Here is a 16,987-nt window from a genome sequence, read left to right on the forward strand (position 1 = left end):
TCTGGGCAACTATTATCAAGTTATTTGTAGATAATAATCAGTTTGTAACAATAAACGTTCGGGTCGGGTATACTGGGTCAAATCGGGTTAGGGTCTTGATTTCGGGTGTTGGGTCGGGTCGGGTCAACTGTCAGGTCTACTTCGCGCGGAGCGAGTTGGTGAAGTACGTTTTGGAATCGGCCAAGGGTGTGAGTTGTGCGAGGGCCTAAAAATGTTGACTCATGAGTCAGGCTAGGCCGAGTCGGGTCACCCAAATAACCCAATCTACCTAGCATAACCCATAACTCAACTCAATTCGACTCGACCCGATCCAGCATTAAATTACCCCATTTAGTTGCAATTAGCAAAATTGAGGGTTTATACAAAAAAAATTCCCAATATACATCGATAGTTTTCAACATTTCGAAATTTCGACCAAAACCTGAAACCTGCGATTACATCTACAAGAACAAGCATATCACAGTGTGCATCTCCTCGAATCAACAATGGCGTTGATGAGATCTCTCTATCGTTCTCCGTCCATCAAATCATCCCTTTATTCCATTGTTCTTGGAAATCGATTTCTAAATGGAACATCCTCTCAACAACCCTCTTCTCGTTCCTTCTTCTCCCTTTCTTCTTCATCTCCTTTGATCCCCGCTTTCCCAGGTTCTTAATTCTTTTATTTTCATCTTTTTTGATTGATTTTTGTTCTTTTCATGATTATTAGCCAATTGGGTATGTTTGTGGTGCGATAAAGTTATGTTCATGAACAATTTAATCGACTTTTTGAAGGAATTTAGTGTTTGTTTGTGTTGCTTGTTGCTTTTGTTTATGTTTGATTGGTAGATAGGTATGTCAAGAAAGTTGAGGAATTTGATTGTTTAGATATGTAATTACCCTTTGAAAGTTGAAGAAATTGTTTGTTTAGGAAATGAATTTTTGTATCTTAGTTTGTGTGTATTGAATTAAAGTTGGATGCTTTTGGTCAAATCGATTCTTGTTATACTACCTTCGCCCCGACCATTTGTTTACCTTTGATTAAAATTCCCCTCACAAAGAAAAATAAGGGTAAACAAATGATTGAGACGGAGGGAATATTGTTTAGCAAAAGGATAGGGTCAAGAGATGTCAATGGGCGCAAATTTGGTAATGATATAGTTTTGGGGGATTGTGTTTCCCTTTGCTGAAAACGTCTCGATACGGTTGTGCCTTGGTGAATTATGACCTTTTGTTGTGTTAGTGTTGTTACTCGCCTTGATTTCGGGAGTTATATGTTGTAATCTGCAATTATATTTTAGTTTTGTTACGTTGTTCGTGTTGCTTGTTGTTCTTTACATTTGATTGGTAGATAGGCATGTCATGAAAGCGGAAGAAATTGATTGTCTAGATATGTAGTTACCCTTTGAAAGTGGAAAATTTTTGTTTTGTTTAGGAAATGCAAGTTTTGTACCTTAGTTTGTGTGTATTGAGTTAGTTTTAAGGTCTAGCGAAGTTGATACGATTACAGCCCGATGCTTTTGGCCGGATTAATTTTTTTATATAGTTTAGCCAAAGGATAGGATTAAGAGATATCAACAGCACAAAAATGGTCGTGTTATTGAGTGTTAATAGTTGCTGAAAACCTCTAGGCTACGATTGTGCCTTCGTGAATCATGACCTTTTGTTGCATTAGTATTGTTGGAGTTGTTTACTGATGTATAAAAAGAGTTGGGCCTTAGGAGTACAATATTCTTATAAGAAAAAATCCCATACCAAGAAATCAAATTTGAAAGAGTACAGTAAATTTGTGCTACCTGCCTACCTCTATCTCAAATTTTATTGGAGGTACAACGTAAAATTTTGTCATGTTGATTCATGGGGGAGATATCGATTAGAGTTGACATCGTTTGTCCACCAAAATCTGATAATATAAAAGGAACGGAGTCATGGACGGAGTATTAATGTAGTCTCAGGGACTTCAGTTGACCGCTTTTTGGAAGTCTATCTAGGAGAGTGATTTCACTAAGTGTTACCAAATTAAACCCTATGAAAGAATCTGTGGTGTAACAGCATGCTACTCCAATGGAGAACCATATTCGCTGTCTGGAGTCTGGTCTCTTCTAGTCGACAGTGTTCAGCTGATGAAACACAATAGCTGCAAATATTAAATTGATGCTTAAAATTGTAGAATAACTAGTCAACAACCATCATAGAGGGCACTGCATATTGTATACCAAACTGTTGTGACATGTGTCTTAAGAGAAGCAATAGGGCTTCCTTTAAGGGCTTTCAAAATTGACAGCCATATGTTGCCATATAAACCAGAACAACCCAGCATTTAATTAAATTTGAAAATTTTCGAACTGAACACAATCTGTTTGGTAAGAAGTAGTAAAAATAGTTGTAATGCCGAATGAATTTTGTGCATTGCTTTGGTGGGAAATGCAGCAAGAGAAAATAAGATAATGGTTGACATCGACAGTCCTTCATTATTTCCATTTTCTTTACCATAACATTTTAAAGTCAGTATTAAAAACTCAGGGAGAATATATAACTTCACTACTACATATCCTTCCCTCCGAAAAAAGTGATATTGGGAAAATAATTCACACGTGCTTCCATGATTTAATGTAAATGATATCCTCTTACACGACCCTAATCTATTTGCGTCTTTAGATGGAGGGTGACAAGAATGGTTACCGCTTCAACTTACCAAGTGCAGAAACTGATCAATCTTCTTGGGATAAACCTTATTACTTGATATTGAGCATGATTTGGAAAACTCTGTAGATTTATTTGTTGCCAAGTTGCAGTATCACGAATCACAATTTATCTGTCTCAGTTTGAACTCCTGCTGAAATTTTAGCTCTCCAATCGACATAAGCAAAACTTGTTACTCCGTCTGTCCCGGTCATTTGTTGTCCTTTTCCATTTTGGGTGTCTCAGTCATTTGTTGTCCTTTCTATTTTAAGAATGAACTTGATGAGTAATTTGATCATTCACACTCAATTTGTTCCACTTGTCATTTAGCTATTGGCCCTCTCCTCTTTCCTTCGTCTTTGTGCCAAAACCAAAGGACAACAAATGACCGGGACGGAGGGAGTATTTTTTTTGGGCACAAACAGTGGTCCTGAATCTGATCACTGGGGGTAATGTTTTGACGGGAGCCCTTGAGGCACTAGGTAATGTTGTTGTAATAATAGTTTAGCTCAAATATACATGGAATGAGAGTTATATTACATATGGCATGTTATTTACACTTTACATGCTGTAAATTACGACTCATATATCAGTCATGGATGCCTGAAGTAAAATTAATATAGCATTTTACGTTCTGGATTTCTTCTATTGCTTAAATAGAAGCATACATATTCTTGGTGAAGTAATGCTTGCACATTTTCTGTCCCCTTGCATGGGTTATTTGATAGCGTTTATTCTTAGGTCCCCTTTAAGCTTTTTCTATTACCGTACTCATCAGCTCTTTTTCTTATATGGGCCATATGGGAACTTTTCTTTTGTAAGATGTTAATATGGCTTTCGTACTTTCCACTTGTAGTTTCTCCAAGTTATGAACATTATATTCCTCACAGCTCTATGAATTAGACTTTTGCTCTATATTTTATTAGTATTGGTGGGGGAGACCTCAGATGCGCCTACTCGTCTTATTTGTGACTGTATGCATTTTTGTGATCCAGAATCCCAATCTTGTGTAATTATTTCTACCTATAGTTTTATGAAAGAATAGGGTTGGAAGTTGGGACATGATAACCCAGTTTGATCCGAGAACTTGATGAAATTGAACCCCATGACCACCAGCATTCAGCCTTGAATCACGATTTGTGAAAAATCAATGTGTTCTTGGTCTATACCTTCTTTATGTTTCTTATGAGCACTATATTATTCACTTAGTAGCGCTTCACGTCTAAAGGCTAAGAGTGTATCTGCTTATAAACAGACTGCAGGTCACCCTTTGGATCGTCAATTGGAAGCGTGCGTTCATTTTCTATTGATGTTGCTCATTACCCTGACATTAAAGATCCCGAGATAAACAATATTTTTAAAGATTTTATGGCTGCTGGGTGGGGGGAACTCCCTGATCCACTCATCAATGGTGCATTGAAGGTGTTATCTAAGGACACCGACGACCAAGCTGGCAAGGAGACCTTGAAAAATGTTTTTCGTGCCGCTGAGGCAATTGAAGAGTTCATAGGCCAACTTGAGTCTTTGAAAATGGCCATTGATGACCATGGTGGATTATCTGGCGAGGTATTATCCTTTCCATCAGATGTACTACTATCTCCAGTCCATCATTTATTGTTCCCATTTCACTATTGTGATCAGATCTCAGACCTTATCGGCTTTGACCAAAAAGTTTTCCACGTTTATGTAGCAATACACTGAAATTTATATTGTTTGATTCATCAAAACGTTAATTATTATTCTGTAAAGTTGTAGCATTGCTAAAAAGTATTGGTCAGAGTTGACAACGGTTGACAGACAAAGTAAGATTACCAGTTTGGAATGTGTCGTGTCTCCCTGATGCTCTGGTTTATGTTGTAGAACGAAAAGCCGTACCCTGAACATTACGGACAGGCACTAAAAACAGCCTATGACCGGTATACCAAGTATTTAGATTCATTTGGGCCTGATGAATTTTACTTAAAGAAGAAAGTGGAGACAGAGGTGGGAACAAGGATGATTCATTTGAAGATGAGGTGCAGTCACCTTGGCTCGGAATGGGGAAAGGTACATAGTATTCTCTTTACTGTTTTTTTGGTAGATTTCTGGCGTGCTATGTTAAATTTGACATTGCAAAATTTCTTAATGATGTCATATCTAGTAGTTGCATTGATATAACAGTCCAAATAAAATGGTTCGACCAACTTAAGAGTCAAGGATTGTACATATGAATTCGAACTATGCATACAACATTCAGATTATCAAATACTCCCTCCGTCCCGTTCATTTGTTGTCCTTTTCCTTTTTTGGGTGTCTCAGTCATTTGTTGTCCTTTCCATTTTAGGATTCTTTTAAAGTATTAAATGACTATACTACCCCTATTATTTCTTGACTTGGACAATCAGACCTTCGTTGCCCAGCGAAATTGTCAACCAGTGATTCCTTCATTTTATCAAACTTTGCAATGATGTGAAATATCGTACTCCTACTGAACTCAGCATGTACTTTTTAAAATGTGGTCCCCACTTTTTGTTTAGCTAAAAGTTGGAGGTTTTTCCCGCGCTGGAAAGGATGATGAAGGGGTAAATAGGTACTTTTAATGGTTTTCTTGGTCTTTGTGCCAAAACAAAAGGACAACAAATGACCGGGACGGAGGGAGTAAAAGAGATGAAAATCATTACTAGAACTTTCTCATGATAAGTATATTTCAGTCGGAATCATTATTTGTTTTTTATCAGCATTTATTTTTTCGCCTGCAGGTCACAGTCTTGGGAACTTCTGGAATTTCTGGTTCATATGTTGAGCAAAGAGCACGTTGATCACTGGGAGATGGATTTCATTCTGGATAAAGAACTTCACCTGAATCTGCAAATAGGGCTTTGAATAAATTGTTGAAATGTCGACTCTGATTCGAAATTTTCAGTCTTTTTTTGAAAACAATGTTCTTTGTGGAAGCTTAGTAGCATTGAAATGACAGTAGCTGATAAAAAAAACAACCGAGATCTAGCCATCTAGGTACTTATCGTCAATGACAGTTTCTTCCTTTTCGCCTCGCACAGTAAATTTCTGAAATTCCATGTCCATGGGAAGTATTGTTCCTAGTTATGTTCCATTTACTCCCAAGTTATATACCATTCTCATCATTATCTCGGTTTTTGGTGGTTCTATGTTACATACTTACAAGTAGAGTGGACATTGGGCTGGGCCGGGCCGGGCTGGGCCGGGCCAAGGGCGGGCCGGGTTATAGAAGAGCAGCACTGGCACAGCACTGCCATGTGGGCGGGCTGGGCTGGGCCGTGCTGGGCTGGTGTTGGTCTGGCACTTGCACAGCACTGATGAAGTATTTTAGTGCTGAAATGTTTCGGGCCGGGCCGGGCGTTTTTTTTTTTTTTTTTTTTTTTTTTTTTTTTGAAAAAAAAGAAAGGAAAAAAAAAAGGGCTTGGACGGAATTAATGTAATTTTTATATGTAATACCAATTAAAGTTTAAAGTTTGGCATTAATTTATAAAAATTACAAAAATTACGATGCCTACGTATCTCGAAAGAATCAAAGCCCACGTAGTTCTTACTTACCTGACTTACCTTTTGGAGACGGATTGTTGAATTAGTTGGTGTTTAGTTGTAGTCGTCATCGTCCTCTTCTTCTTCTAGGACGGTTTCACATTCGGGCGACGTCGGTGGAGCGGATGATCCCGATGGGGACATCAACTCGTCTTCGGGATTATCGTCTTCAACTTCGCTAGCTCCTTGGCGTCTCAATTCGGCTTGATCCCAATCTTTTTTACAAACACACATCTTTACGGTTGCGGGAGCCAAACTTGACCTTTTTTCGTCAAGTACTCTTCCTCCTGCACTAAAAGCTGACTCGGACGCAATGGTAGACGCAGGAACAGCAAGTACATCTCTAACTACTTTTGAAAGTACAGGAAAATGGTCGGCATGGACTCTCCACCAATTAAGAATATCAGTGGGTTCATTTGTGTTACTATGGTCAATCGACAAGTATTCATTAACCATATATGCACTAGAAGGGGTAGAAGAAGTAGTAGTAGACGTTTTTGTTTTTTTAAAAATCAATGAAGTTAATTTACTATTATACAATAAGTTAGTGGACGCTTTAGACGAGCTACTACTAGATTGACTCGTTATACCCATTTCTTTTTCATACAAACAATGTAATTTATGCAAAAGTGAAACAGCATAGTCAACTTCGGTTTTGGTGTCATGAATCAAACCTAAAGTCTCATAATAAAAGTCTAACATATTTTGTAACTTTATTTGTTTAATTGTTGGGTCAAGTAATAATGCAAGTAAATATATAGAAGGAAATTCTGTAAAATAAGCTAACCACTTCTTTTTCATTTTTGCAATAATGTTAAATAATATGGGCACCTCATTTTCACATTCTTTCATAGCATGAACTATAGAAATGCATTGCAAGACAACTAAATGAATGTTAGGTGCATATTGTTGAGAAAAAATTTCACAAGCGGTTTTATAAGATCTTAAAAGTTCACAAACATGATGGGCAAGTGTCCACGTAGCATCGGTGATATATATAGAGCCTTCTTTATAGCCCTCATTATCATTATAGAGAGGAGTTAAAACCGATTTATATGCAATAGCTTGTTCTAACATTACAAATGTTGAATTCCATCTAGTGGGTGTATCGGTACACCAATTTTTAGCCTTTTTATTATTTTGCTTACACAATTTTTTATATTCACGTCTAAGGTTATGTGCATTTCTAATCCATCTAATACATGTTCTAATTGGGTGTAATAAAGGAGAAATTTCTTGTATACCTTCTTGGGCGGACAAATTAATTATATGCGCACAACATCGAATATGTACAAGTTCACCATTAAGCAATAAAGACATTTTATCCTTAACATATTCTATACATTTTGTATTAGCCGCCGCATTATCAAAAGAAATAGTCATAATCTTATTAGTCAAATTAAATTCATTAATTGTGTTGTTAATACGAATAAATATGTTATGACCGGTGTGTTTTTCCTCCATACTATCAAAAGCAATAATACGTTTTTGCAAAATAAAATCATTTCCAATCCAATGAACGGTCACACAAACAAACGGTTCACCTTGTTTTGATGTCCAACAATCGCTAGTAAGACTTACACGACCATCATATTTTGAAAAAAATCCTTTTAACTCATTTTTTTGTGTTTCATATTGAGAAAATGAACGTCTTTTTAAAGTATGTCTTGTTACTTTTTCAAAACTCGGGTTTAAGTTCATTTTGTTAAAACGTATTAATGCTTCGCTTTCACCATAAGTAAAAGGTTTTTCGGTCATAGTAACATACCTAGCCATATTATCAATCATTTTTTGCTTGTTATAGATAAAAGGCATACCTCCTCCCGCCGTAGACGACATATAACCTCCAAGTTGAGATTGAACCGGACCTTTAGAACTTGAACCACCCGTTTCCCAATTTTCGGCGGTGATTGAATGCTCCCTTTCCAAGTGTCGTGCACAAGTACCGGTGCCGGAATTAGATTTCCATTTATAAGTAGCATCCTTCATATTTTTTCCTAGCTCCTTGCATATTTGACAAGCTCGGAAAAAATTAGTGGGCTTTTCACCTTCTCCCGGTTGAGGCACTTTATCGAAAAATTTCCACACATAACTTCCACCACTATCTTTCTTAACTTTCTTGGAAGAAATTTGATTTCGGCTACCTTGAACGGTGGTGCGAGACGATTGTGATGGATGGCCTATTTTTACAAGAATAACAAATTAAATTAGACAAATGTAATAATATAATTACAAAGATAATAAAAAATAATAAAGATTAGTATAATAATATTATTGTTATACTATTGTTTGTAATTTACAATAACAATAAAATTATTATACTAATTAAGTAAAATTATTATACTAATTAAGTAATTAGTAAAGATTATTATACTAATTAAGTAATTGTGATGGATGGCCATGTTGTCCACCTCTACTTACAAGGAGTCGGGAAGGTTTTACAGAAGACCAACTACTGTACTTCGAGGTTAAAAGAGTATAATTTTGGTGCCGATGCTTTAGCAACAAGATCATGAATTCTAGCTAAAAGCTGTCCGCCAATAATTACATTACTCCCTTCTTTCAAGTTATTTTTATACGTTTGTTCATTATTCTTCACATAATTTGAACATTTTAACAAACGTGAATGTAAATGACTCGAAAGGAGAAAGTACTTCATAAGGTGTAACGGTGGTACTCTGTATATGCAATTAATGGCGCTTATGTTGGATCAATGAGCAATATCTCCCGGTAAGTAGATCATACATTCCGATGTACTGCCACCAGTTTTATAGTTTTTGAGCATTATTATAATAAAATTTTTGAGTCAGTTTTATGGTTTCTGAGCATTATTATACTCCCTCCATTTTTTTATATATGACGTTTTGCATTTATGAGGTAAGCCTTTTACTTTAATATTTACAAAAAAATATTTGTTCAAAAAATATAAAAATGGTACCATTAAATTTCTTACGAAAAACTCTTTCATATGAGTATACATATCATAATATTTAGTCTTATATTTTAAGAGATATTGAAGAGAGAAGAGAGTGTCTCGAAATGTGAGAAAGTCATATATAAAAAAATAGAGGGAGTAATAAAAATTTTGAGTTTTTTTTTTTAAATTATGCGTTTTACTATAAATTTTCCGAGTTTATTCACTTGAACATTAAGCTCAAAAAATTACAATAAAACTCAAAAACATTACATACTTCCTCCATTCAACTTCACTCTACCACTTTCAATTTTCTACACTATTCACAAACAAACATTCAATTTCCATTTTCTCTCAATAAGTATGTGAAAATATATTTACGTGGAATCTTGTTTAATTCGTATTTACGAGTACATTAAAAATATCTAACTTTTATAATTTTTGCAAATACGTAGCTAACTATATTTACCGCGTTAAATACGCGTTGGCAAACGTGATAAAAAAAAGTGGTAGAGTGGAGTTGAATGGAGGAAGTATAAGCTTAGTGAAATTTGAGTTTTGAAGGAAAAAAAAATTAAAATCTCACTTATAAACTTTAATAATCTCAGAAAAAATATACATATGCTCGAATTCAACCAGTTGCAACTTACAAGTGAGTACATAATCAATCAATATCCTTTAAAATCATACCAAGAAATATGAGTACAAGAGAGTTACTTTACATAATATTTTGAGCACATTAAAGCAATAAATAAATAAAAACGAAAAGGCTCCCTAAAAACCCGAAAAAACGATAAATATAGTTTTAGAGGATAGTAATCTGACTTCTATCTAGACTACCACCAAAAAGAAAAAAGAGTTTTATCATTATTATTATAGATTTACAACCTCTCAAACCCCAACTGAACCATCAAAGCAACAGATTAAACAGTTCCATCAGTAATTCAAAACCCCACTTACCTCGACGCAGGTGGGACGATTTGAGGCAGTGGGGGTAGTATTCTTCTTATATCAGTAATTCAACAGCGAATATTTGGCCCGTAAAACTATCTTCCCTCTGTCAACGCCTAGCTTTGCACCGGTGACTAACCAATGGCCGGGAGAATCTTGTGGGCCCCTCAACATCTCAGTTGAATCTACTAGTTTCACGAGCTTTGCTGCGCTTCCGGAACCATCTGATTTCTTATCACTTGAGCTCTCAGCATTTTGTTTCTGCACGTTCACCGGGCTATGATCCCAAACGGATCTCCTTATGGTACACCCGGGTACCTTTGAGAAAAGGAGCTTTAGATACAGTACGCTTTTAGCACCAAAATCCCATACCCCGAGTTGAGCTCCTGTCACTATATGTACACCGGATAGATCCACGATGCAAGTTTCTTTATGTTCTAGAGGAGCCGTGCTCACATGAGAGAAATGCTTCCATTTGATAGGTTCAAACCAACGGCTATCTTGTTCCTCGGGACCTTGCCATTTTTGGGCACCAATGGCCATATGAGCATCCCAATGAGGCTGGAGAATTTTCGGGAGTGAAACTAGGTGTTGGAGATGAATTGCAAGGCGGTTTTGCTTGCTACCTTCTAGGCTAAGCCTCAAACCTGTAACTGGCTTACGGCCAACTGTCACCTACACGATCTGGGGTGGTTAATTTCTGAAATTCGAAGTGATATATAACTTGTGTAGTTAAGTTGTCATGGTATATTGTTTATCAAAAGCCACAAGTGGCTGTCTTAGAAAGTTCTAATTGACGCGTACATAATCACCTAACCAAAAGCGCTGTCACAAAAGGCTTCTCTTCTTTTGATAGCCCTAGTTGCTTTTAGCACAAATACTAATCGGAAAAAGTATGTTGACCGTTAATTAAAGTTGACCATAGTTATATGTGTAATTTTAATTCAAATTTCAAGGATAGATGAGACATGTTAAGCACAAAAAACAAGCAAGATTCAGAACTGGAGCAATTTCATAGAATCGGCCAAGAAAGAAAAGTAGGGCAATTTCAGAGAATACGAGAGAGTAATAAGCTGGCTAATGAATAAAAAGTACTCCCTCTGTCCCAGTCATTTATTGTCCTTTTTCATTTTTGGGTGTCTCAGTCATTTGTTGTCCTTTCTATTTTAAGAATGAACTTGATGAGTAATTTGATCATTTTCATTCAATTTGTTCCACTTGTCATTTAGTTATTGGCCTTTTCCTCATTCCTTGGTCTTTGTGCCAAAACGAAACGACAACAATTGACCGGGACGGAGGGAGTACGAGTAATCAGGAAATCAGGAAAAAAACGATGAGAGTTACCTGTTCAGCACTGATGTAAAGCTTGGGACCCATCAAGCTGAACTGTAAGGATTGGCAAACAGGTTCTTTTCTCTGCAGAAGAGACTGTTCAGGTGCCCAAGCTCGAGCTATTTGGAACTCTAAGAAATATTGAAGATCTTCGAGAGGTGGCTTGTCTAGCAAAAGCAAAAATACAAGTCAATGAGCTGAATGCATAAAGTATTCCTCCTTCCAGCAAAAATAATAAGGCATCTTGGCCTTAAACTAAGATTAACCAGACTCATGATTTCGAGATCTAGAAAAGACGGAAGAGCGACTTCATCATAGTTGTTATATAGAGTTTTTCTTAAACCTTGTCCTAAGGGTATAAAAGGGTGTTGTACAAGTTCATTTTGTCGAAGAATTTTCTTCTTTTTCCAATTTTATGGAATGTGAGATTACATAAAATGGCCAACTAAGTTTTTCTTCTTTTATTGTTATGTAGCAGTCATTCAATGGGATTCTCGATTCATTTGTTATTATGGGTCACTAAAGCATGTTTCTGAGTCTACAACGGTTCACTTGACGTTGTCCGTCAACAAGCAGACCTCATATGAGCAATAGCAAACAGATGACACTTTAATATCTGTGCCAAGACAATATAGCAAGCAAAATTGCATAGACAATATGGCAGTAAGCGGAGGTTTTAGTCGATAAGGGTAAGACCTTACACTCCAAGTACAGCTCCATAGCATGGGCGAGATGTTTTACGCCAGGCACTTCTTGAAGAAGAGAGACAATAGGAACAAATGTCATGTCGATGACATCTGGTGCTAAGTTTACAGTCTCTGTCCATTTGGCAGAACTCTGTTCTAGATCGTCCCCACCTCTCCTTCTGAAAATAACAGTTACATCCTGCATGACAAAAAAAATCACGTCTAACATTAACATTCATTTCTCACAAGTTTGCTAAACAACTTGCTGAAAACACACAATCTCTCGCCATTCATGTTTTCAGGCAACAATCACCACAAGCCCAAAACCAGTAAACAAATCCCGCTAAATGCTGGCTTCGTGGAAGTCCATATGTATGCAGTCTCATGTCTTGTAATAGATAGTTGTGTTTGTTGAAAAGCCCCCACTCTGCTAACATATAAGGCTCTAAGCCCAAAAACAACAACATTAAATGACTCGAAGAGCCCCCGCCTAAGGCAGAGTAGAGAAGTCGGATGTAGGCACCTCCCCCATGATAAAAAAACATAATAGGCCATTTCCGAATGACCCATAATGATATCTTCATTGAGAACTACATAAACCGATTGTTGCTTCATTGAACAAGACCTGCAGTCAGTTTAATGAGTCGTTTTGTTTTATTCCATCATGTTCCAAAGCCAAGAAATAGTATTATATGAGCATTGGATATTAAAAGAAACACAATCAAGAAAAATTGAACGGAAAAGAAAACATATTCCCCACCCCACCACTCCCGGTCTCCTGATACACTCTCTGAATACCTCCATAGCCTGGAGAGTTTGAGGGGGGGAAACGTGCACATATAGGCAACTGATATTCTGGTACAGAATCTTAGCAAACTCTGGGAGAATACAGTACAGAACAACAATAATATCTTACGGAAATTACTCTAATTTGAGCATGGTGCAATACTAGCCTTGTCCTTGTATTTCATAGGAGATGTGCTAGTTTCGCCTTGCAAGTTCGTAAACCTTTGATCGCTAATGTCTTTCACGTAGGTTTCTATTTCTGATGCTGACAAAGGAGATGACTGGTGCTGGCGGACATAAACAACATTTCTTCCACCAATGGTTGCAGATGTGACAACATGGGTACCGAAGTTTTCTATGAAGCTGAAAAATATCCCAAATAAATTGCCGTCAGAATCAGAACTTCAGAAACTTAGCTACGTAAGGTTATACAGAACTTCAAAACCAGAATAAAGTAGTTTTTTATGCTCATTTACAGGGGCAAAAGTTCATTTTTGCGGCTGGCTTCAAAAGAATTACTAGAGTTTTAAACACACGGATCACCTGGGAACTGGTTGAGTGAATATGATAGAAGTGTAAGCAATCCATCTATCGAAAAAAAAGGAAAAGTAACCTCGTGTGCGAGAGTTCATAAAATTGGGGAAAATGTAAGGGTCAAAATACTCTTTATGAAAAGTGTGTTTCTCTGGTATTTTGCCCTTTGCATCTCCGCGCATTATCACTGCCAAAAATTTCCCACCATGAATAGTAGAGTACTATTTGTGAATAAACTTCTTGATTTTCATTTTGCAATTTCCCATAAATAAACTTCTTATTTTGTGTATTCTATGTGATCATCAGGTTTTGTAACTCGACATCTTCCATAAGCTTAAATTTTGATCCATGTAGTTAGGGCAGAGCATGGATCAGATATCGATCCGAAACCGATTTCGGATCGGATATCCGTATCCGAAACTCACAAATTTTATTATCCGATATCTGACCCGAAACATTCGGATATCCGATTTTTAGTATCCGAAAATTTCGGATCGGATATCCAAATATCCGTTATCCAATCCGGTTTCAAGACTATTACTTTTTCTGTATTTTTCTTTATCTTAGAAATCGATTTTCAATGTAAACTTTTTACAATAATTTGACTCTAAGGCCCTGTTCTTTTGGACTTAAGCCCAGCCCAGCCCAGCTCAGACAATTTCAGTCCAAAAGAACAGGGCCTAAATCTTCTTTACTTTTACATCCCAGCAAATTTCTTTTTGGACATTGGACTAGAACAAAATCTATTGGCAATAAATCAATGTAGTCATAAATAATAAATTATCGGATATCGGATATCCGAAAATTTTTAAACTACTATCCGATATTTGATTTGTATCCGAAAGTTTTGGATTGGATATCCGATCCGAATTGATTTTCGGATCAGATATCCACTTTTTCGGATTGGATATCGGATCAGTTCGGATAATTGGATTTTTTTGCTCAGCCCTACATGAAGTATCATGTTCCTTAACTTTTGCTCGAAACACAAAGAAAAAGTTAACGATCGCTTACATGTACATCAGATTATACCAGTTACAAAGTAATTGACTTACCTCGCCAAAGCTGGAGGATCCCAAGAGTATGGAACAGCAGCTTTAACTTCCTCGCGCAAATCTAACTGTGGTCTTGACAATTGAAGTTTGTACAATGGTATCAAATATCCCATCATAGCAAGAGACTTGGTGGCTGCTGCATCAGCTTGCCAATTGCCACTAAAATTGAACATAGCATTAAAGCTTCCAAGTGGAATGCTTCCAGATAAACCTGACCTCTTATTGAAATGCTCCGACATCTGAATTTTCAAAAATAAATAAAAAATTAGTTCATCAATAATTTGACACAATTGTAACATACGGAGTAATAAGCTTTTCAAGCACCCCAAACATAAAAAATTAGTTCATCAATAATCTGAAAGATGACTAATATTAATAAATTGATCATCAAGAGAGATTCTTAGAAATTGCCTTTCCCTTTAAGCATTTAGAAATTTTCGGAAAAGCAAACATTGACTCATAGAGCATGATTGTACAATATTACTATAGACTTATGTACGAATTCCTCATTGTCTCTCCAGCGCCAGAACAAGCAATAAAACATGAACTGCGGACTGAACGAAACAATATGGTTCTGGAATCTGAAGATGACTGGGGAAATTAGAAGAATAACTAAAAAACGGTTGTTTCACAAGACATCCAAAGAAACATTATGCCTCTGCAGACCGCCATGTTTAAAGCTTTGGTTAGAAAATGCACTACAATGTTAGAGATGTGCTAATCCTTTAGATTTATAGATGAAGTTCTTAACATGCTGCATGAAATTGGATATGATACAACCATCGGGTGTTGATACAGCCACATTTTGTAGAAATGAAAAATGGTTTGTGAAGTCTGAAACAAGTCAAAGTCAATCTCCACGTAGCGAGTATCATATTAGGTATTTTTCTTCTTAGCATTTACAAGATGATCATCAATTCCTCATAGTGCTTCCAAATGGATTCAGGAGTACATAATATCAAGTGTTTTTCTTCTTAGCCTATATGTATGCAACAATACTTGCGCAAAACCAGTGACTGGGAACACATGCTCATGGGTGAATGTGGCACAAACATACATGGTTTGATCAAACTAATCCAGTAAAAACATGCTTTAAGCAGTTTTCATTCATCCCATGAAATTATCGTCACACGAAGCTCCCAGTGTCATTACTAACCAGCAATGCACTCCTCATCCAGTCATTCTCTCACAAAAACAATCAGCAGAAGTCCAGATGATACTTTGCACAAATACTTATGCAAGACGGTCTCACACAATTATTTTTTACAGGCCCATCATCTATCTACAAATTACTCCCTCCGCTAACATTATTTTAGTCAAAGGTAAACAAATGACCAGGACGGAGCAACTACAATCAAAATATGCTAAAATTAACAGGCAAAAATGGGGTCAATCTCAAACTTTAATGCATTCAACATTCTAAGCAAGTCTAACAAAAATAAACAAATACTCGTCAAGAACAATAAAAAGCGGAAAAGGTAAACAAATGACCGAGACGGAAAGAGTATTATCTGAAAAAGGTACTGTATCAAGAATCACACACCTCATGAAAACTCCAAACAGGAGTAGCATCCCAACCTTTACTCCCAGAAGAACACTGAATATCAACAGAAACATCATTCACAACAACATCATCATCAACAACAACATCATTCCTATGATCTTCATCTATATGAATCAATCTAAACCCAGGTGACCCTTTACAGTATAACAATCTAATATCAGAAGTAACATCAAATCCTCTACCAATTGCTTGAATTGCATTACATAAAGTTGTTAATAATGCATCAGAATTTCCAGATTTTGTTAATGGGTTTTCCATTAATTAACAAGTTTTTTATGCAAATAAAGTTTTGATTTTTTTAGGATTTGGGAATAGCAAAATTCAGTTTTTTGCTGAATATTTGAGTTTTATTTGTGGGATTTGATTAAAAAAGTGTGGACTGTGAAAATGAAGGGAGATTTTGTCTAAAGTGTGAAGCTTTTGACTGTAATAACAATGACAAATACTCGCTTAGGATAATAATATCCGTCTCAAACTTTAAACGGGTCTAATTTTAATTGAAATAATGATGGTTAGGTCAAATGGGGGGCTTGATTGCTAAAAAAACGCGGTTTTGGTGAATTGAAAGAGGAAGATTCTTGGTTGACTGGTCCTCTTTCAAAGTTCAAACATCCATTATCTCTTCTTTCTTCATTTTTTTTCAATTTTCAACCCCATATATCGGTTATTGCTTTTTTGTTGTTTCTCTTTTCATAACGATGATCAACGGTTGCTAATTGCTATATTTTGCTTTACTTTATTCGTCTCGATTAATTGTTCTCCGTTGACTAAAATATTTTTGACAAAAATAAAAAAAAAAGTTGAATATATAAACTCAAAAGGGGTGGAGAGTATTAAAATATTTTTGACAAAAATAAAAAAAAGTTGAATATATAAACTCAAAAGGGGTGGAGAGTATTATTATTTTCGGTTTTCTTTTGATATAGCCTAGAGTGTCACAAGCGCAATGCGCAAATATAATATC

At 36.2% G+C, this 16,987-nt stretch overlaps 2 protein-coding genes and 1 long non-coding RNA gene across 3 annotated transcripts; 1 reads left to right on the forward strand and 2 right to left on the reverse strand.

Moving 5' to 3' along the window:
• The first annotated feature begins 302 nt into the window (after positions 1-302).
• Positions 303-5,703, forward strand: LOC141592832 (succinate dehydrogenase subunit 5, mitochondrial-like). The gene is made up of 4 exons (XM_074413692.1): positions 303-648; positions 3,917-4,227; positions 4,522-4,707; positions 5,400-5,703. The coding sequence occupies exons 1-4, from the start codon at positions 486-488 to the stop codon at positions 5,457-5,459; spliced, it is 720 nt and encodes a 239-aa protein (XP_074269793.1). The 5' UTR covers positions 303-485; the 3' UTR covers positions 5,460-5,703.
• A 1,312-nt stretch (positions 5,704-7,015) lies between these two features.
• Positions 7,016-8,528, reverse strand: LOC141592830 (uncharacterized). The gene is made up of 2 exons (XR_012521226.1): positions 8,250-8,528; positions 7,016-7,329 (listed from the first exon to the last, which is right to left on the reverse strand). It is a non-coding gene; the product is annotated as an uncharacterized LOC141592830 (long non-coding RNA).
• A 1,229-nt stretch (positions 8,529-9,757) lies between these two features.
• LOC141592833 (MACPF domain-containing protein CAD1) lies at positions 9,758-16,512 on the reverse strand. The gene is made up of 6 exons (XM_074413693.1): positions 16,003-16,512; positions 14,460-14,698; positions 13,038-13,233; positions 12,100-12,283; positions 11,411-11,565; positions 9,758-10,741 (listed from the first exon to the last, which is right to left on the reverse strand). The coding sequence occupies exons 1-6, from the start codon at positions 16,279-16,281 to the stop codon at positions 10,127-10,129; spliced, it is 1,668 nt and encodes a 555-aa protein (XP_074269794.1). The 5' UTR covers positions 16,282-16,512; the 3' UTR covers positions 9,758-10,126.
• Positions 16,513-16,987: the final 475 nt, after the last annotated feature.

Source organism: Silene latifolia, chromosome 7 (assembly GCF_048544455.1).
Source record: "Silene latifolia isolate original U9 population chromosome 7, ASM4854445v1, whole genome shotgun sequence".
Taxonomy (NCBI): domain Eukaryota; kingdom Viridiplantae; phylum Streptophyta; class Magnoliopsida; order Caryophyllales; family Caryophyllaceae; genus Silene; species Silene latifolia.